Below are 20,910 nucleotides of genomic sequence, written 5' to 3'. Positions count from 1 at the left end.
AGCTAGTATTGCCAAGTAATGCATAGTATTAAATGGTAGAGTAATAACTGGCCAGGATTTGACATTGACAGGATTGTTAGCAGTCCAGAGTAGAGGTTTGGAGAAGCGGGTTGGTTGTTGCCTGTCATGGTGCATCTGTGTAAATAGTGTGTTGGTGAGTAGGATGGAGAATATGAATGGCATACACCTTGTTAGATAATGGGTCAGGCAGCCTGGGCTGTAGACAGGACTGAGGTCATTGGGGACCTCCTGGAATAAGGTGGCATTTCTTCAAAGCGGGTCTGCCGGTGATGTTTATAAAACATTTTATTTTAAAAAATATGTATATGAATGATTCTCTGCCTGCCTCTTGCAGAGCAGGGAACATGACTGTTATCTTTGGGGGGGCCTTGCCCACTCTGCCTATAAATTAGTGTGCTGTTGAACTGATTGTTGGGTAATTGAAGCTATTAAATAAAGTAAGGCTGAGCTTTGTTCACTTCAGCATTTTTAAAATGGGAAACTAAATTTGGTGTTTTAAAAATATTTCAGCTGTTGAGCTCTGTACTACGTGTCTTATTCTAAAAGAAGTTGGAGGAGGTCTCATTTATTCCTGGGTTTTAGTTCTAGAAAAGGTTTTTAGTATTAAAGCTAATCTCATTTTAAAGTTTTTGATATACCTGAAGTTTTGTTATACCTAGAAAAGCATGGTAAAAAAGAACACAATCTCTTGATCTACTTTGAAGCGACACTCAGCTTTGGGAATACTTGCATTCTGTTTTGGTTCTACCCCACCTCCAGATATGTGAAGGAGGCTGGAGGCCACATTCTGTAGCCTGCTTGCTTTACTTTTGGAGTATTTTGTTTGATTGGTTTGGTTTTTTTGCACAATTGTAAATTTTACTTTTCATTTTGGATAATTCTTATGATTGGGCAGGTTTTGGGACTATTGTACTGGTCTAAATTACAAGAGGACTGGAGAGGCAAAGGAATAGGGGGAGTTACCTGTGTGAGCGACAGGTGAGCACAGCAATGTGTCAGGCCTGATTCTCCCAGTGTTGTACTTCGCAGGCCTGCAGGACTGGCCTGGGGCTTACTTTAGGGTGCTCCCTGGAAGACAGGAGGTTGAGGTTAGGGAAGTCAGACTGTGACCACCTTGATGGCTACTTGGTTAAAGGTGGCACCCTCTGCCAGTGACATCTTCCTCCTTGAAGGTCTTCTCTGCCCGGCAGACTATTCCTCATGCTTGTCATACTGCTTGGTTGATTGGGCAAGAGTCTGCGGAGGAGTGTGAGCCAGCAGCATCCTTGCTAGAATACTGTCATATGCTCAATTACATTATCTCCATCTGCTGGCAGGGAGGAACTATTGCCATGACTGGTATAGAAGACCTTCAGGGGAAACTCTTCAGGTAAGAAGAAACCTTGACCCTTTGCTGAGTCAGAGCCAGTGCAGAAGCGTCGGGTTTGGGACTCAGAAGTGTTGTTCCTGTGAAGCCAGCCCTTAGCACGGTTGTGAGGGGATGCACTTCAGCTTTTGACCAGAAAAGTGCTCTACCTCACGCTAGTTCAAACACATGGTTACATACCAGAACGTTTTCACAGTATTTCTCTGCTAAGAGAGCAGCTCTCTAAAGTTGGTTTTGCTGTGTGCCAGACACCTTGGTGCAGTAGAGTCCTGTTTACATTCTGCTTAATTGCTCCTGATTTTATGTATGAGAGTAGTGTGCGAGGAAGTGTCAGTTCTGTTCACTTCCATACTGCTGCTGCTACTCCTCTCCTTTCCTTGGGGTGGTGAGTCACCATTGCAAAGTAAAAACCTTCCTTCCATCTATCTCTCCATCTCTTCTTCCGGCAAAGTGTTTCTTGAGTATTTACTATATGAGCCACTGACCTACCATGGTGAGCATTACTGCTGTCCTTCTCTTCGGCTAATTCATAAGATTTATAGTTATGTGAAAATGTTAAGTTCTGATAGCTCTCATTCCTATGTTCATTCCATCCGTTTTATTTGTGAGTACCTGCCACATCTGGCTTTATGAGATATAACGAAGGACACAAGAGCAGGGCTCTGCTCTGTGGGCATACTTGTTCTTTTGTGAGGAGACTGACAATTCAGGGCACTCTCACAGTGTTGTCCTATGGAAGACAGATATGTAAAAACCTGGTGTCAAATAAGAGAGGGTGGTGCTCAGGGAGTCTGTGGGGATAGTTACAGTAGGAGCCGAGAGTGAAGCCATGAAGCCGGCCGGCTATAGAAAACTGCGGCAGAGACAAGAGCCAACAGAAGGACTCAGGGAAGAGGAGGGCTTAGAATAGGTGAAGACCAGAAAGGAAACCAGTGTGGTTGAGTGTTGTGGGCAAGCAGGCAGTGAAATGAGGAGGGGATTGGCAGGAGACTGGACCATATGCGGTTATTCTAGGCATTAGAGTGCTATGATTTTGTATGTTGTGTTTTGTTGATTTATTTTTATTTATTTATTTGTTTGAAAGAGTTAGAGATCTTCGATCTGCTGGTTCACTCACCAGGTGGCCACAATGGCTGGTGCTGGACCATACCCAAACCAGGAGCCAAAAACTGTCGTGTGAGTAGCAGAGGCTCAAGCTCTTGGACCATCTTCTGCTGACTTTCCCAGACCACTAGGAGGGAGCTGGATCAGAAGTGGAGCAGCAGGACTTGAATTGGCACCAATGAGAGACGCTAGTGTCTCGGGTGGTGACCTTATGCTCTGTGGGAGACTAAATTTCAGTTTCCTAAAGGATTCAGCAAGGAAGGAAGTTGGGCCAGTTACAAGATGTGCATTCTAGTGCTGGCATGGAAAGAAATGGATAGATTCAGTAAACACTTCAGAAATAGTGCATTAGTTGGTTATGGGAAATGAGAGACGCAGGATGTTTTGGCTTGAGCAGCTTGATGGATATTGAGGTTGTGTCATATAAGGTAGAAATTTTTGCATAAGTTTGTTAAGTGTGTTGCTTTCAGGAGAATAATTCCAGGAAAGGTGTTGCATATTCCAAAGAAAAAAGGTGGTAGACATGAGAAATGTTTGATGTCAATGACCATTTCTAAGAGATCTGGAAGTTCAGTTTTGGAGGACCTACCTACCCTTTAATCATGATTACCAGAGGATTATGAAGTATTAGAGTCCAAGGGATGTTTTAGTGATAAAATGACTAATTTCCGTATTTAAGAGTACTCATTTTGCCAGTACATACACCCAAACTGGGATAGTGTAGACAAGTTTAGCGTGGCCCTGCACAAGGATGACATACAAATTCATGATGGCGTTTCAAATTCTTATTGTAACTGATTTGTGTGTGCTTTGAATCGTTAAAAAGTTAATGTTGTTTAATTCTACTTGTCCAATATTATACTGTTTGCATATTTCATAATACAGATGTGAAAAATTAATGATAATATTCCTGTTATGGTGATGCTGATGTTAATGTATCGATATTAGCATTGATGATAATGATAGTAAATTAGTGTTGTACTGAAAAAAGAAAAGTTTAAAAACAAGCTAACGAAGTTAAATTGATAATCCCAAGGATATAGTCAAGAGTCCCTGAAAAAAACAAAGCAACCACACAATCTGGAGACTACTGAGCTGTTAGTAACCATAGTGAATTGACTTAAATGGTACAACAGATATTTCAGTACTTGAAGTGGTTTTAAGCTGTTATGCTAAATCTTTGATGGTGATTAAAACTTTCAGGAGTTTCTACAGTTTAGATCTGGTGGCAAGGTAAAAGGTTGTTATAGTGTGACAGATTGAAAAATATATGTGACTTGAATGAGGTTTAAGCACATTTTAAAAGGCTGGTGAAGCTGAGATGAGTGAGTTAATTTAACCTGGTTTAGCCATAGATTGTTTAGTTGGCTTGAGTTATCTCTTTACTATGCTGGGAAATTTATTTTTATGGGATGATACTGGCAAGTGGATTTCTTTTTTTTTTTTTAATATTTTATTTATTTTTATTGGAAAGGCAGATATACAGAGAGGAGGAGAGACAGAGAGGAAGATCTTCTGTCTGATGATTCACTCGCAAAGTGAGCACAACTGCTGGAGCTGAGCCGATCCGAAGCCAGGAGTCAGAGCTCTTCCAGGTCTCCCATGTGGGTGCAGGGTCCCAAGGCTTTGGGCCATCCTCAACTACTTTCCCAGGCCACAGGCAGGGAGCTGGATGGGAAGCAGGGCCGCCGGGATTAGAACTGGTGACCATATGGGATCCCAAGCGTGCAAGGCAAGGACTTTAGCCACTACACTATCGCGCCGGGCCCGGCAAGTGGATTTCATATGTATATTTTTGAGAACATAAAATTAGAAGATTGGGATACATGTGTCCCAGCTTTGTCCCATAGGCCTGTCATAACTTGATATTTTTTGCAATTTGGGATGACTTTTGTGAATTGATGAGCATATGAAAGCAAGAACTGTATCTTCAACCCTAATCGTGTTGACTTCATTCAATTGGTACCCAGTAGGCACCAATGCTACCAGACTCCTATGTGGTCTGATCTGTCAGTGTGCACAGTAGGTGTGTGGTGGGCACCTAAGCCATGTAAAAACAAATTACAGAAAACTGCCACCATTTGAAACTGTCACTTAAAGTTTGCTTCTGTATGTTTGTTTTATCAAGATAATTGCCCTAAAACTCTTATTTTCCTGACATAATGAGATCTGAAAAAGACGAACTTATGATCTTCTAATAGAAACACTGGTTTTTGTGAAAACTGGACTAATCTAATTTATTCTTCAAAACTAAGTCCTTAATTTTTTGCTTTTTCTCTTGTTGTACTATCCTTTTGATTTGGTTTTTGATATTTTTCTCTCTTGATATTAAATCAAAAAGAATTTTGTGAATACTTTGTAATTTCCAGCAAGGGACTTTTCCTTTTCATATTTGTTTGTTTGATGTTTTCTAGGCTTCTCCCAGTATGTGTCCTGTCCAGTCTGTCCCTACCACAGTTTTTAAGGAAATACTGCTCGGCTGTACTGCAGCAACTCCACCTAGTAAAGACCCAAGACAGCACAGTACTCCCCAAGCTGCCAACTCTCCACCGAACCTTGGAGTAAAAATTACTCAAGGGTGAGTAGTGTTACAAACGTTTAATCCAAAGATTTGGTTCATTCTATCTTGACTGTCCCAGACAGGTTTTTCTTTAGTGTTTCAAAAAAGAAAAGAATGATCAGGTGTTTCCAGAGCTAAAAAAATCAGGAAGGGGCACAGAAAAACATGACAGGTTTGCATGGCGTGGGCAATGAGCAGCTTTCTTGGCTTTACAACAGAAGAATCACTTGGAATTCTAGTGACGTCTGTAGAACAGCTTCTGTTTTGAAGGGAAGTGGGGAATGTGTTTGGGGGACAGGATCACAGAGAGGATCAGCCTGAGCCTAGAGCTGAGTAGACTGTGAGTACATGTAAGAAATGTGCTAGTAGAGGAACTTTAAGAGTAATAGAAATGAGGAAGCAATAACCAGATGTGGTGTTGTAAGTTACAAGTTTATAGGAGAGTAAAATGACTAAGAAGTGTACAGACTGAAAGCAGGTACCAACTTGACGGGTTGAAGTGGAGCATCTCTTTGGAGGGAATGGTCGTTCACAGGCCCTTGATACAGGTCACAGAGACTGATATAGAAGGCAAGGTGGGGAACAGGTGGGAGAGTGACCAGGCACAATGACTCACTGGGGGAAGAGTAAGTGGTCTGGGACAAAGCTTGGAGGGGACTGTGGGGTAGTCAGATGATGGAGGAACTGGTTTTGAAATAAAGGAACCAATAGGAAGTTTAGTTACCATCCAAGCAAGGGATTCTGATCTGAGTGCTTAAATGGAAAATTCTCCAGGGTGAAATCCTTTTCGCTGAGACAAGAATTCTAGGATGAATTTCAGAGAATCAGAAGTTCTTCAAGGATAAATACTGACCGAATCATGCTGTGAACCAGCAGATAATCACTTGGCTGTTTCTTGCAATTGGTCCTGATCATGGACCAAGCAAGAATGAACTTACTCATAGCAGGACAGGGTTTAATGCTGCTAGCAGTAAAGATTTTTGAAGATTCATTTGTTCGAAAGGCATAGTGACAGAGAAATCAATCTTTAATTCTCTGGTTCATTCCCCTGTATTCACAACAGCCAGATATGGGCCCGGATGAAGCCAGGAGCAAGGGATTCCATTTGGGTCTCTTGCGTGGGTGTCGGGGAGACAGGTACTTGATCCATTGTTTGGTGGCTCCCAAGGTCCAGTAACAAGAAGCTGGATTGGAAGGGGAGCAGTCAGGACTGAGTTCTGCTTTGTGTTTTCCCTGTGTTCAGGTAGTTTTACAGAGTGGTTGACTGATTACTATCAGTTTTCTAACAAAGGCTGTTTATTTTCATGGATGCTTCAGGGAACCAAACAGTTGTTTTGGAAAGGTGAGAGAGAGATTAAGGGAGGAAAAAAAGGCCAGGATGCTAGTTACCCATATTGTCTTTTTCAGATGTCATAAGCAGAGTTTACCAGAAGAACTTTCTTCCTGTCTAATTACAAAGCCTGAAGTACTGAGAACAAAACCAGATGTTGTCTGTAAAGCAGCATTGCTTTCTTCACAGTCCTCCCAGATTGGAACTGGAGATTTGAAAGTTCTGAGTGAGCCAAGTGGCAGCTGCAGCCAACCTAAGACAGACGCTGATCAGGAAAACAGATTGGAATTTGTTCCACCGCCGCTGACTGACCTTCCCAGGGAGTGCTTAACCACAAAGGCATCTTCGAAGGCAGAACTGGAAATGGCCCATGCTCCAGAACTGCAGAAGCACCCAGAACGTACCCCTTCCATATCTGATGTCCTGGCCAGTAAGCTAGAAGTGAAGGCTGTTGTCAATAGTGATAGCCCCAAGAGTTGTGCAGAAAAACAAGCGGAACCTTCAACCTGCCGGTCACAGAACTCAAAGGAATCTTCAACAAAAGTAGACGGTGAAAGCTGTTGTACAAGAAGCAACAATAAATTCCAGAATGGTGAGCATTTCTATATGTCTCTTGAAGGACAGTACAAGGTGATAGATGTTTGTATATGCATGTCTTTAGAGAAAATAATGAAAGTGACTTTGTAGGAAAAATTCACAAATGGACTAATGCCAACAGTTTTGTGCTGTGAATTGCATGAGTGCATCAGCATTTTACAGCTGCAAGTCTTCCATCATAGACAGTCATCTGGTGATTTTACTGGTTCCTATTAGATAATTCCTCATTTTTGGTTGTAGGAAAATCTTTCTGGAACACAATCTTAAAGGGATAATGATATGTTTTTGTAACATTCAGGTTGGAATTGAGATGACACTTAGCTACACAGGTAGCTCAAATTGGGAATTAAAGCAAAGAAAGATACAGAATTGTGTAATCACCTCTGAAAGCAGATTGGTTAGCAACATTATGGATGTGGCTGAATCACTAGGCATATTCTCTTAACAGAAGATCCTGCGGCACCCATGGTTTAAAAGTAAACACAGTTCTGATAGGGAATATGGTGTGCTTAGGTCATTCCTAATCCAAAATCTGAAGCTTTTTGAGTGCCATGATGCACAAGTTGAAAATTCCATAACTGACCTTAAGTTAGACAGGGGTGGTCACCGTCAAAACACAGGTGCACTACAAATTCTGTACAAAAGACTTGAATGTTATCCCCAAGATACCTTATTATGTATGTGGAATATTCTGAAAAACCCTTTTTTTGTCTGTAGATTCTTCTAACTCAGCTTTTTCATTCTTGAAGCTTAATATATCCATTAATATCCATGTTAAGTTATATAAAATCAACTTCATAAGATTTCACTGTTCTCAGGAGTTAGATCTGACTCCCAAATGAAAGTGAATATTCATCACCATATCCTTGTTCTGTTTCTTTACTCTTCTTGAGTCATCAGCACACGCACTCAGCTAGTTTTGAAACATTTTGGGGCAGGATCAGAAATTCTAGTTCATACAGGTGCACAGGTGTGTTACGGAATCAGCTTTTCTCACTTAAGGTGTGCAGCTGTTGCAGTATTTACTCTGATTCTAACAAAGTAGAATGTGGACTGGCTCACTCTGATCTGGGCCTTTGGCCAAGGTGTGAGCTCAGAGCTTACCTGCGTTTTTTAGCTGTGTCCACTATGCTGCTTGTGGGTGAGAAAGGCCTGCACGAAAACTCTGCCACCCCTTGACCCATCCTTGCAGCTGGCTGGAGTCGGACGGCTGCCACCTTGCAGCTCATGTAGCTGGATGGGTCCTCAGAGGCAGGGTGACCTCGGTGTCCTGGTCCTGCTCCTCATGGACAGGCTCATTGGTATGCTCAGCTGTCATTCTGCTCCCTAAAATTCTGGGTTTAGACAAATCACCTCAGTTATTTCAGGGGCCTCTTTTCAGCCAGGGCCAAACAGATGAAGTAACCTTTGGATTGTCCGCCTGCAATCTCTGGCAGCCTGTTCTGGTGGAAAGCAGGATGTCTTTCATGATCTGAGTAATGCATCCCTGAACTACTAATCTGTTGTACTTTCTCTCCTTTCCTACTTACCTTCTTTCACTATAACTGAATAAGAATGAGGGAGCAAAGGCTGACAGAATTGTGTAGCATGTTACAGTGTGCTCTAGTCCTGCTTTCAAAGAGAGGTAAGAGCAGATCACCTCTGGCAATTACTGAAGGTGTTTATTTTATTTAAACATCTTCGGGATCTTTTATCCAACACTGGCCTTTCCCACCTGTTTTTCAGCCAGTTCCCCAAAAGTTTTTGTGTTTTGTATTTTGTTTGCCTAAGAACTTGCTTCCCTCATCATCTTGACGCTGAGAAAAAGGCTTTTTCGTGTTGTTTCTTTTCCTAAATTTTTTGACTTATGAATCGATTTCTTTCTGTTTTTTCGACTGACAGAAAATGTTCTTTTGCTCAATCTCTACTTTCTCTTCTTTAGAAGCCATGTAAACATTTCAGGTTCTGTCCATTACAACTGGAAACCGAATTTCCTTAAAATCGCCATCTTGTCTGTAGCCAGTGCTCCTAACCCTGCCTGGGCCTTATGTGTTACGGAAGTGAAGATGCATTGAGTCAAGTGACATTCCTTGTAGACATGTTAGAAAGGAGCTTCACAGGCCAAGGGCTATGTGGGAAAGCTGTTTAGTTTTTATTATATTGGGAATAGCCAGCTTTTCTGTAGTTCTTTTCTACAAAGTACTCCTTAAGTCGTTACTGAGTGTGGAAAATGACAACCAGCATCTACCAAGTTAGGTGGGTGCTGTGTTAAGATTGCAATAAGTTTGCGTATGGGTGTCTTGAAAAACGCTTCCTAAAAAGTATCATTTTATAAAGAAATGGAACCTTTCAGTCGTTCTAACAGTTTTCTGTCTGTTGAGCCATTTTTAAACACTTCACAAACAATCAAGAATTGAGAAATGGGATTATCTTGTGGTGAAAAGGACTTTTTGAATAGCATTCAGTCAAATATTGATGATATACTAAAAACCTTGGGTCTTATTGTCTTGACTTTTTGTTTTATGTAGTCCCATCCCGGAAGTCAGTTTTGACAGACCCGGCTAAACTCCGGAAGCTGCAGCAGAGTGGGGAGGCCTTCGTCCAGGATGATTCCTGCGTTAACATCATCGCACAGCTGCCCAAGTGCCGTGAGTGTCGCCTGGACAGTCTCCGCAAGGACAAGGAACCACCCAAAGACTCCCCTGTGTTCTGTCGCTTCTTCCACTTCAGGAGGTGAGGTGCTTGATGGAAAACTGGGGTACTTGGGCTCCACAATATATTTATTACTCTTGTGGTATATGATTTCTTTAAAAAATTTTTTTTTAATTTATACTGAAAATGTTTAGAAAATGCAAACTTCCGTTTCTAAAAGCAGGTCATTATAAAACAAGTTCTACAAAATGCTGAAGGTTCTGAGAAACCACTTTCAAGTAAGTTTTTAGTACATATTCGGAGTCTGTGTGGCCATAACATACATTTGGGCGTATCTGGTTGGGTGTATTACAGATAATGTGTTGATCATTGCTTCCCAGTGCAGTTGGAATGTCTTGATTATAGTAACCCTTCTGCAAGCAGCTGGGAATTTCTTTGTAAAGAATCCAGTGTAGTACTGTCTGTCATGCTATCACACTAGTGCTATAATGAGATAGGAATTCATCTCACCAGGTCCTTTGGTGATGTTGAGGTTAATTTTCAATTATTGTCACTGGAAGTAATGTAGAAATAGGTATCTCCTTATCAGAAGGTGTGTGACGTTGATACATGTGTTCTGCTCCAGACCCTTTGGATGGAGTTGGAACAAGTGTCTCTACCTTTGCTGGCAGAGAAGGGTGTGTGTCTTTTAAAAAAATTCTTTCCTATTTTAGACAAATGTCTGTATTTATATTCCCCACCCTACTTTTTTTTTTTTAAGATTCATTTGTTTTATTTGAAAGTTGGCATTACAGAGAGGGGGATGGGAGCGAAATCTTCCATCTGCTGATTCACTCCCCAAATGGCCACAATAGCCAGAGCTGGGCTGACCTGAAGTTGAGAGCCAGGAGCTTCTCCCAGTTGGCCATCCTCCACTGCTTTCCCAGGCCATTAGTGGGGAGCTGGAGGGGAAGTGGAATAGCCTGGCACTCGAACTCATGCCAATGAGAAGAATTATTCATTTATTTGAAAGAGTTATCCACTGGTTCACTCCCCAAATGGGTATACTGGTCACAATTCGGCCAAGCTGAAGCCAGGAGTCTGGAGCTTCATTTGCATCTCCTGAGTGGCTGTAAGGGCCCGAGTATTTGAACCATCCTCTGGCTTCTAGGTGCATTAGCAGGCAACTAGATAGGAAGTCGAGCATGTGGGACTAGAACTGGCATCCATATAGAAAGCCAGCTCTGTAGGTGGCAGCTTAACATACTATATCCTATTTTGTTACGCTCTTCCATCCTGTGTGAAGAAGAAAAGGGCAGCCTTAGCTTCGGTTTTCTTGAGATGTAAGTGAACAGTGTTGTGCAGAAGGGGGATGAACAGAAATATTGCACTTTCTCAGAAACCCAGATACATTCAAGTTCAGCTAGCTCTGATACTAAGTGGAAGTACTGACTTCCTACTCTTCTCCTTAACTTCTAAATTAAGATCTAAACAAAATGTGATCTTAGTTATTGAGACTGCCAAGAAGTTGAATTAAATGCATGGATAATTTAACCATTCATTATGTCTGTGCCGATAACATTGAGATTCAGGCTTACTTAATGAAGTAGTTTTTCAGATACAGGGTGGCTTCCCTCACCAATTCATTCCTGAGTGAATCAGAAACACGTAGCAAAGTGCACGAGTGGCATGTATAGTGTGATGCGTTTGCTCCTGTGTTTTCTGAATAACACCTGATCCTTAATAGAAGTTGGTTCTATTCTCCCTCCTCTCAAGAAGTATTTTGTAACAGCTGTGATAAGCTGCATGTGCATTTGAGAAATCACACAATAGTGATGCTTGTGTAGATCATCTTGTTCTTGTGCAGACCTGACTTCGTGTCTCTGTGGCCCCTAGGCTGTGACAGGTGTCCCTAGATTGGGGGAGTGGTTGTTTGATTCAAGTTGCAAAGGCATTTCAGGGAGGGGGACAATTTTAAGAGGTTTGTTTTACTTGAAAGGGAACATCAGTAAGAGAGGGAGAAGGGGCCCAGCACGATAGTGTAGTGGTTAAAAAGTCCTTGCCTTGAACACGCCGGAATCCCATATGGTCGCTGGTTCTAATCCCGGCAGCTCCACTTCCCATCCAGCCTCCTGCTTGTGGCCTGGGAAAGCAGTTGAGGATGGCCCAAAGCCTTGGGACCCTGCACCTGCGTTGGAGACTAAGAGGAAGCTCCTGGCTCCTGGCTTCGGATTGGCTCAGCTCCAGCCGTGGCGGCCGCTTGGGGAGTGAATCATCAGACGGATGATCTTCCTCTCTGTCTCTCCTCCTCTGTATATCTGCCTTTCCAATAAAAATAAATCTTTAAAAAAAAAAAAAGGAGGGGGGGAAGAAGGGAGCCAGAGAGTGGCACTTTTGTTGCACTGATTTACTCCCCCATATATGTGCATCCAGGGCTTTGCCAAACTCAGGCCAGAAGCCAGGAACTCCATCTGGGTCTCCCATATGGGTGTCAGGGGTCATTATCCGCTGTCTTGTCTAGTCACATTAGCTGGAAGGTGGATTTGAAAGCCAAGCAGCCAAATTCAACTGGTATCTGAACTTTGGTATTGAATGCTGGTCGCAGATGTTTAATTTGATGAGCTTGGGCCTAGTGCGATAGCCCAGTGGGTAAAGTCCTTGCATGCACCAAGATTCCATATGGGTGCTGGTTTGTATCCCTACTGTTCCACTTTCCAACTCCCTGCCTGTGGCCTAGGAAAGCAGTCGAGGACAGCCCAAAACCTTGGGACCCTGTACCCACATGGGAGACCCAGAAGAAGCTCTTAGCTCCTGGCTTCAGATCAGCTCAGCTTTGGCTGTTGTGGCCAGACATCTCTGTATATCTGACTTTCCAGTAAAAATAAAATGAATCTTTGATAAAAGCAGGTTCCATCACTAGCTCACTACCCAAATGGCCATAGTGGCCAGAACAGGCCAATGTGAGCAGCTTTATTAGGGTTTCCTGTATGTGTAGCAGCGGCCCAAACACTTAGATCATCTTTTGCTGCTTTTGGATTAGAAGTGTTGGATTAGAAGTGGAACAGCTGGGACATGAACCAGTGCCCATAAGTGATGCCGGTGTCACAGGCTGCAATGTGTTGTTCTACGATGTGGATATCTGGTTAGTTGTTCTACAAGGAAGGTCTTTATGTTGTATAGCACAGGCTGGTCTAGGAGAAACTGGAATGAACTTTTTGGTAAAAGAATAGTGTAAGGTAGTTGCTTCCTGCTATTTAAGAGTCAAGTTTTCAAGTTTGAGGCTTTCGGTAGCTGCCTCATCAGGCTTGTTCCTCATTAAACTCTGCAGGTGAAACCCAGAGAGGGAGTAAGGTCACAGTGTTACCATTACCTCTCCTTTAAAACCCACTGTCATATTTGTTAGCCTTGTTATGCTAATTTGGCTCTCAAACATTTGCATCTCTCCTGTGGACTGCTATAAGTAACTGCAATGCCTGTTACACAGCTCCAGGCCTGTCCTTTCAGTTCTGTTCTGGGCAGATACTTGCTCTGAATGACACCACGCACCTTCACAGTCTCAGGAAGCTTCCACAGCCTCTGTGCCTGAGGAAGAAATTAAGGGCCTTGGGAAGTGGTTGCAGGCTTTCAGCCGCACACCCCAACTTACTCCCCAACTTCCTCAGCTTACCTGTGTACAAACCCTTTGGTCTGATCTAACTAATCTGCTGTCACTCAAGTCTTCTGTATTTTTTTCTTGCTTTGGTATGAAATACTGTCTTCTGGGTAGAAACTTCTCTTAGCCAGTATCCCTTGCATGGTAAGCCCAGTTGCTGTCTGTACCATGAAGTCATCTTCGTATGATCCCCGCCCTGTACTTCCTCCAGCCCACCTGTAAGACTGTCACATCCTGCTTCACTGTGTGTTTTATGTTTTCAACTAGAAATATTTAATGTAGCGATTTAAAATTTCAAGTGTCACATAACTTAGTAGAAAGCTCGAGTGTTCTCCAGTATGGAATACAGATGCAGAGGCAGTGTTCTCCTGTCCTGCCGCTTCCTCTCATTCCAGGAGCCCAAGCCAGAGTGTACACCCTGGTTCCTGTGGGGTGCAGAACACTCCCACCGAGCAGGATAGCCACTGCTTGGTGACTGTCTAGGGTTGCCCTCTCCTTGTGGAGCTTTGTCTTTAAAGCAGAGTCCTGTTCAGACCTGATCAGCTGAGTTCTCACCTGCTTTAACCAGCTTGCCACTGTGGTAACTTGTCGTTTTCCTTGCTCTTCAGCCCCAAGTCTAACAGGTTGAACGACTGTCTGGAGGCAGTGTGATTGTTTCTTGGTTTGATTACAAAATGGCGGCGTCTTTTCCTCCTCCTCTGTCCTTTTTTTAATGCAGGGGTGGGGAGGATCTTTTTTTGTTGACATTGAGAAATAATTGACAATAGGCATGGAGATTGTAGAAAACTGGAAAGGGTTTTATTAAAGTAGTAATTACAGGTCATAAACCAATTTTGTGGAAAGCAAACATACTTACCCATTTTTTACCCTCATTTCTAGGTTACAATTCAACAAACATGGTGTGTTAAGAGTGGAAGGCTTCTTAACACCAAACAAGTATGACACGGAAGCAATTGGCTTGTGGTTACCTTTGACCAAAAATGTTGTGGGGACTGATTTGGACACAGCCAAGTACATCCTGGCCAACATTGGAGACCACTTCTGTCAAATGGTGATTTCTGAAAAGGAAGCTATGTCAACCATTGAGCCACACAGTAAGAGCATCTCTTAGTGGGTAGGATTTTTGAGTCCAAATTGATTTTTGTTCCTAAGTGACACCTAAATCCCAATTATGGGTTTCATTTTCGCCCAGTTCAGATGACTGACATAATGAGACACAGTAAGTTTAATCTTCCTGTCTGTGGAGCTTTTGGGGGGGGGGGAAGATGGTTATCAAGGAAGTGGAGCTTCTTTTTTGTTAGGAAAGATAAGGCTGAGGCTCATTAGTGGTGCATATTCGTCATATAGGAATGGCCAAAGACAAAGGCTCTTAGAAAGACATTTCAGGGAAGTCAGCATCTTCCTTCTGAGGCAGAAGCAGGGCCCCAGGTTTGCGAGCAGAACGAACTCTGGTGGGACTGATGCTGTCAGCACCAAGATTTGAAGGAAAGACAGAGGTTAGAGCTAGGTGTGTGTGTGTGTCCTCTACTCTTTGGGAGCAGTCTCTTCATCTGGCTGCCCTCTTAAGCCAAGGGACCAGCATGGGGTCACACTAGGACTGCACTCCTTCATGACATCACATTCCAAAATGGTTAAAAGTAAAACTTTTTCAGTGTTGTGGTGAATCTTTTCAGACTTAACTAAATATGCTTGAAATCAAGTGTCCTTACCAATCGTGAGAATTTTGGTTTTGGCTCTCAGAAGCCAACTTCACAGTTGTTATTGGATAGGTGTGGATACTGTTCCATCTCATTCCAAAGAACAGGTGCTGAGGTGTTCCCCGCAGCAGGAGGCAGAGCTGGGTGGAGGAAAGGCAATTGTGACGTTCTCGGGCAACCAGAGCCATGCTGAAGGAGCAGTTTTGGAATTTTTCCTTTTGGTGTGGGTAGCAGAGGCTTAAGAATCTGGTTAAGCTTTTTCCTCTTGCAGTCTGATTGGGACAAGTGATACTGATTTTCAATTTTTAGCAGAGACAAAAAAAATTTCCTTACTGAACACATGTAAGTAAGTGTGATATGAAGAATTCACAAGTAGCTGGTCTGGTGATGGTACATGAAATGACCATAACATAAACTAGCTTTATAGGAAATAGCAGTTGGCTTCAACAGGGTGTTGTAGTAGGTGATTTCTTCGTTCTTTGCTACAGGTGAGTCATCTGAAAGATGTATTTGTTCTCCATACACAAAAAGGCACATAGTGATCTTTTGAGAATATAATCAAATTCTCTCCTCCTTGAAGATTTAACTGTTATTAGCTTTTCCTCCTTGCCACATTGAGTGGTCAGTTTGTGCTTTGTGGTGAGCTGGGCAGACTGGAGGGAAGAGTGCCGTGAGTGATGTTGTGCAGTGCACCAGCCCTCACGGGGCTTTTCTCTGCATGGGAGATCAGCATGCAGATCTCAGCCATTCTACTTTGACTCGGTAACAGTCACTGAATGGGTTGTTAAGAAGTAAGAACCCAAGTGACCAAGGTGAAGTTGCTAAAGTCTGATGTGTAAAAAGAAACGTGCCTCAACCACAGATTAGATTACAGAAAGGAGAACTCTTCAAAGAACAAGAATATAGCAGGATTGGTCCAATGCTGAGGAGACAGACAGACTGACAGAAGGAATTCTGGTCAGCAGATGTTGCGTTCATCCATGACCCGCAAATGTGTCTCCTTTTTGCTCTTTCTCCTGGAGGTTTCTGTTATTTGCAGACGGCATTGGGTTGGCTATTTCTTCATGCCAGGGTGGGCAGTCCAGGGCTCTGCCCAGCCCCTGGCAGGCTTCTCTCTCCAAGGGGCAGATATTGGCCATTAGAACAAGTCTTGGATTCTTGGAGTCCTGGATTATGCCTGAGGATGTCTGGTTAGTGTGCCTGTCACCCTGCCATGTTGCAGAAAGCCTTCAGATTCTCTGAGGGACTCGTGAACCAACAGGTCAAGAACCATCTGTATCTGAGCTGCAACTTATACAGCTATTGTTGTACATCTGAGCAGGGATTCTGCTCAAGCAGAATTTCATTTCCTACAAGGGGGTAAAACTGCCTGAGCATACACAGAATGAGGAGGCCCAACTATAAAGTACAAATGGTAGTTGGTGGGATTACTGAAAGGGAGGAGGAGAGATTCCTTCAGGAGACCTGCTCGTGAGGAAGGCCTAGCAGGGAGGAGTGGCAGCTCCCCCATTCTGTGTCCCTCATGGCTGACTTCTGGAAGCCTTCTCCCCATGGCTAAATGACCTATTTGTTTTTGCAGGACAGGTTGCCTGGAAACGAGCTGTCAAAGGTGTGCGAGAGATGTGTGATGTGTGCGACACCACCATCTTCAATCTGCACTGGGTGTGTCCTCGATGTGGGTTCGGAGTGTGTGTGGATTGCTACCGGATGAAAAAGAAGAATTGCCAACAGGGTGAGAACCGATTTGATTCTTCTCCCGCCCAAACACACTTGGCTGCTTAGTGGCCGGCTTGTGGGGTCCACGGGGTTGAGGGTCTTGAAGGACAAGTCCTACAAAGTCCTTCTTCACAGGTGCTGCTTATAAGACCTTCTCCTGGTTAAGATGTGTGAAGAGTCAGATACATGAACCGGAGAACTTAATGCCCACCCAGATCATTCCTGGAAAAGGTATTCCACATGGCTAATGCTTTCCTTTCTCCTTGTGCTGGTCAGGGCAGGGGGCTGGGTTTTACTCTAGTGTGAGTGCTCGCCTTACTTCAGTGCATGCTGTCAGTTACCCTCAAGTGCCTTCAGCGACACTGCCAGCGCCTTTTGGTCAAGGCCTTAAGGTTGGTTCTGTGCCTTTGGGGAGGTGATGTACAGGGTGGGAAGGCGGGGCTGCTGCGTGGCCTCCGTTGGCAGTCGCAGCTCTGATGTGCATGTTCAAAGGGCCTGATACCCTTGTTCAGATGTGTGCCTTTGTCCCCCTCCACCTTTTTTTTTTAGCCCTCTATGATGTTGGAGACATTGTTCATTCTGTAAGAGCAAAATGGGGAATAAAGGCAAATTGTCCCTGTTCAAACAGGCAATTCAAACTCTTTTCAAAGCCAGCCTCAAAGGAAGACATAAAACAGGTATTGCTGCTTATGCTAGATCCACCAATCCTTGTGCTTGTTGTCTGTTTTGTAAATAACCCAAGGATTCCTACAGTGCATTTGAAAGGAACTTGGGGACAGCTGTTTCATGCGACAGTTCACTCCCACAGTTCACTTTTGTGGATCTCTTCCATGGCCTCTTCTGGTATTAAAGATGGTCTATTTTTCTTCCTTGAAAAAACAAAAACCTCTAAATAGTCTGATATTTTGCTTTTGAGTTTTACATTAATTTTTCAAAAACTCATGTTTTACAGCAAAATAATCAGCTAAGCTTTATAATATTTTAAATTAATAAATGTATTTTATCTATATGTGAATATTTAAAGGAAATAACAATGACATGAGGCTCTCGTTTTCTTTGTCGCATGCCTCTTGCTGGGGCATCCATCTCATTCCTGTCACATCTGTCCCCGTCTGTGTGTGTATGTGTCTCACCCCGGTAGTCGTGAGCCCACATTTGTTGTTAGTAATCAGAAGTTTACCTTTTCATAAGGCATTGCCGTTGAAGCAGCACAGGGGCAGTAGACGTTGTTTTTGCATTCAGAATTGAAGTAAACCATCCTGATAGTTGGCAGCACAGAATCACATCACTGCTGCGGGCGGGCCTGGACCAACAGGCCTTTAATACACTTGCCCCGTGTTCTCACGTATGTGTAAGCTCACCAGCCAGTCTTCAAGGCAGGCTTTTGGCTTTTTTACAATGTTTACCTACTTATTTGAAAGAAAGCAAATTGACAGAAATCTCCCATCCACTGGTTCACTTTGCTCAGCCAGGAGCCAGGAATTCCATCAGTCTCCCACTTGGGGGACTCAAGTAGTTAAGCCATCACCTGCCCGCCCACCGCCTCCCGGGATGCACTCCGACAATGGGACGTGGGTGCCCTGAGCGGTAGTTTAACTTGTTTAACTGTGCCTGCCCCTGTAGCATTGAAAATATATATACATATAACAGAAGTGCCTGAGCTTTCTGAGTATTACTTTTTCTTTTCAGTATATGACTGAGTTCTTTTAAGAGCTCCTCCTCTTTCTTAAAGCTAAGTGAAAAGCATTTTCCCCTTTTTGTGTTATGTTCCCTTCTGGAGTCTTAGCTTTCTCTGTCCTTTTCCACCCTCATTTATTCATTCATTCTGGATTCTGGGGTGAGTTCATCAGGGACATGGGAGCAAACTGGGCAGTTTTTAAAGCAACACGGTACGGGGAGAGCATGAGGCTGATGATGAAGAGGCAGCAGAAAAAGGTCTTGTTTATTTAAATTGTCAGTGTGTTTCAGGTTTTCATTAGCCTTAGAAGTTTAGGTGAAAATCTTTCCTGCCTGGTAGTTCTGCCCTGTTACTGCAGGATGATGCCAGCCGTGGTGACATCCTGGGCTGTGTGTCAGGTGGCTTTATTTGGAATATTTCCCTCATGCTGTGGGCTGTTAGAGAAGGTATGGAAAGGAAATGTCATTCTGCAGCTGAAGTCAGTGTCCCCTTTGGTCTTCACACAGCCGCCCCCAGCTGGAGAAAAGCCGGCCGTGGGCGCCATGCTCCAGCAGAGCTCCCCAGCGCTGGAGCCAGCCGCCTTGGGGGCAGAAGCCGCCTCCAAGCCAGCAGGCAGTGGCAAGGCCACCTGTCCAGCCAGCCCATCTCCTTTAAACTGGTTGGCAGACCTGACCAGTGGCAATGTCAACAAGGAGAACAAGGGTGAGTATTATCCCTGCTTTGCTGTCTGTTCCTGTGTACTGTGGTCCACGCAGTAGGAGCAGCTGCTGGGGGAACAGCTGTGGTTAGAGGTTCATGTAAAGGAAGAAGTCGCAGTGGGAATAGTTCCTCCTGTCCCTGTCTCTATTCCATTTGGAAGAAGGGCCTCTGATCCACATGGAAATCTGAAGGAGAACATTTCAAGTGTGATACCCTGTTGGTTTTTTTTTTTTTTTTTAAGATTTTTTTGTTTATTTATTTATTTTTATTACAAAGTTAGATATACAGAGAGAGGAGCGACAGAGAGGAAGATCTTCCTTCTGATGATTCACTCCCCAAGTGAGCCGCAACGGCCGGTACTGTGCCGATCTGATGCCGGGAACCAGGAACCTCTTCCAGGTCTCCTATGCGGGTGCAGGGTCCCAAAGCTTTGGGCCGTCCTCTCCTGCTTTCCCAGGCCACAAGCAGGGAGCTGGATGGGAAGTGGAGCTGCCAGGATTAGAACCAGTGCCCATATGGGATTCCAGCGTGTTCAAGGCGAGGACTTTAGCTGCTAGGCCACGCTGCCGGGCCCACCCTGCTGGTTTTTAAGAGTTGAGTGATAAAGCAAAAAAAGTCCTGTGTAGTGAAAGTGGCTCCTTTAATCATTGTGGAACCTGCCGCAAGTAAAAGTGGTTTTGAAATGCAGCACCGAAGACAGTTTTTGGTGCTAGTGGAATGCTGGGAAAGGCAGAGACGGGCAAGAAGGGAGTGGGGCCAAGCTGGGACTCTATAGAACTAAGTGCACACCTTTCGGCCGTGTCCCCGCATGTAGGGTCTGTTTGTCCAAACCAGAATGTGCCGCTTTAGTTTTGTTCTTGCAATTACCTTGCAGTGCTAATACTAACAGTATCACCGTAAGAGAAATGTGGACTTTGGAGTCAGATTGCACTTCCTAGTTCTGTTACAAGAGGAAAATAAATGAGTTTTTTTCATGTAAAAATACTAAGCAAAATTTTAATGAATCAAATTTGATGCCACTAATAAATATCTTGCATAGTATTACCAAGCAAGGTTTTTCTAGAAAGAGAATATATGGAGTAGTATAATATTAAAGGAAAAAATGTTAATATTCACTTTGAAAGTATCTCTGTAAGAGAGAAAGAAAGAAAGGAAAATCTTCTATTTCAGATGACTGCAATAGCCAGGCTGGACAAGACCCAAACCAGGAACCAGGATTCCTCTGGGTTTTGCACAAGGATGTGCCTGGACACTGGGGTCATCTTGAGCTGTTCTCCCAGGCTCCTAGCAGGTTTGGAAGTGGAACAGCTAAGACTCAATTTGGCACCCGTAGTGCTGGCCCCAACAGAAACACTTACTTAATTACCTACTTACAATATTTTAAAAATTTGTAAGAATATAAGGAAACATCCCTAGTTGAGAATTTCTACAAAAACCTGATAGCAAACACCACAAATAGTTGAATCTCTTGGTTGATTACTTTTTAACAGTTTCCCTCTGGGTTCAGGGATGATGCAGGCATATCTGTTACTACTACTTCAGTAAGCGTTATACCGGAAGTCTGGGCCAGTGCAGCAAAGTCAGAGGAGGAAAAAGGCGATAGGTGCTATGGCGCAGTTCACGACAAAGCTTAGGCTTATAGCACCTGCACTCCATGTGGATGCTGGTTCGTTTCCCAGCTGCTCCACTTCTGATCCAGGTTTGTGCTTACAGTCTGGGAAAGCAGCAGAGGGACAGTTTAAGTTCTTGGGCCCCTGGACCCACGTGGGAGACCCAGAAGCAGCTCCTGGTCCCTGGCTCCTGATTGGCTCGCCTCTGGCGGTTATGTCTATTTGGAGTGAACCAACAGATGGAAAATTTTTCTCTCCCCCTCTCACCCT

The 20,910-nt window shown here is 43.7% G+C and overlaps 1 protein-coding gene and 1 non-coding gene across 7 annotated transcripts in view; both read left to right on the top strand.

Annotated features, from left to right (window-relative positions):
• The window catches only part of KDM3A (lysine demethylase 3A), a 141,810-nt gene that overhangs the window by 108,375 nt on the left and 12,525 nt on the right, over window positions 1-20,910 (top strand). For all 6 annotated transcript variants that reach the window (XR_009245943.1, XR_009245939.1, XR_009245940.1 and 3 more), the window contains 8 exons: window positions 4,906-5,069; window positions 6,459-6,973; window positions 9,486-9,690; window positions 14,120-14,334; window positions 16,517-16,669; window positions 16,789-16,884; window positions 17,203-17,330; window positions 18,838-19,033. Coding sequence is in view for 1 of the 6 variants with exons in the window: in XM_004590728.4 (XP_004590785.2) it covers window positions 4,906-5,069; window positions 6,459-6,973; window positions 9,486-9,690; window positions 14,120-14,334; window positions 16,517-16,669; window positions 16,789-16,884; window positions 17,203-17,330; window positions 18,838-19,033 (1,672 nt within the window). In the remaining 5 variants the exon portion in view is untranslated. The remainder of the gene's footprint in view (window positions 1-4,905; window positions 5,070-6,458; window positions 6,974-9,485; window positions 9,691-14,119; window positions 14,335-16,516; window positions 16,670-16,788; window positions 16,885-17,202; window positions 17,331-18,837; window positions 19,034-20,910) is intronic.
• Window positions 3,172-3,278, top strand: LOC118760749 (U6 spliceosomal RNA). Its single transcript, XR_004996966.1, has one exon. It is a non-coding gene; the product is annotated as a U6 spliceosomal RNA (small nuclear RNA).

Source organism: Ochotona princeps, chromosome 8 (genome assembly GCF_030435755.1).
Source record: "Ochotona princeps isolate mOchPri1 chromosome 8, mOchPri1.hap1, whole genome shotgun sequence".
Lineage (NCBI taxonomy): Eukaryota > Metazoa > Chordata > Mammalia > Lagomorpha > Ochotonidae > Ochotona > Ochotona princeps.
The sequence above is the reverse complement of the archived record's forward strand: the minus strand, read 5'-3'. Positions and strand labels throughout refer to the sequence as shown.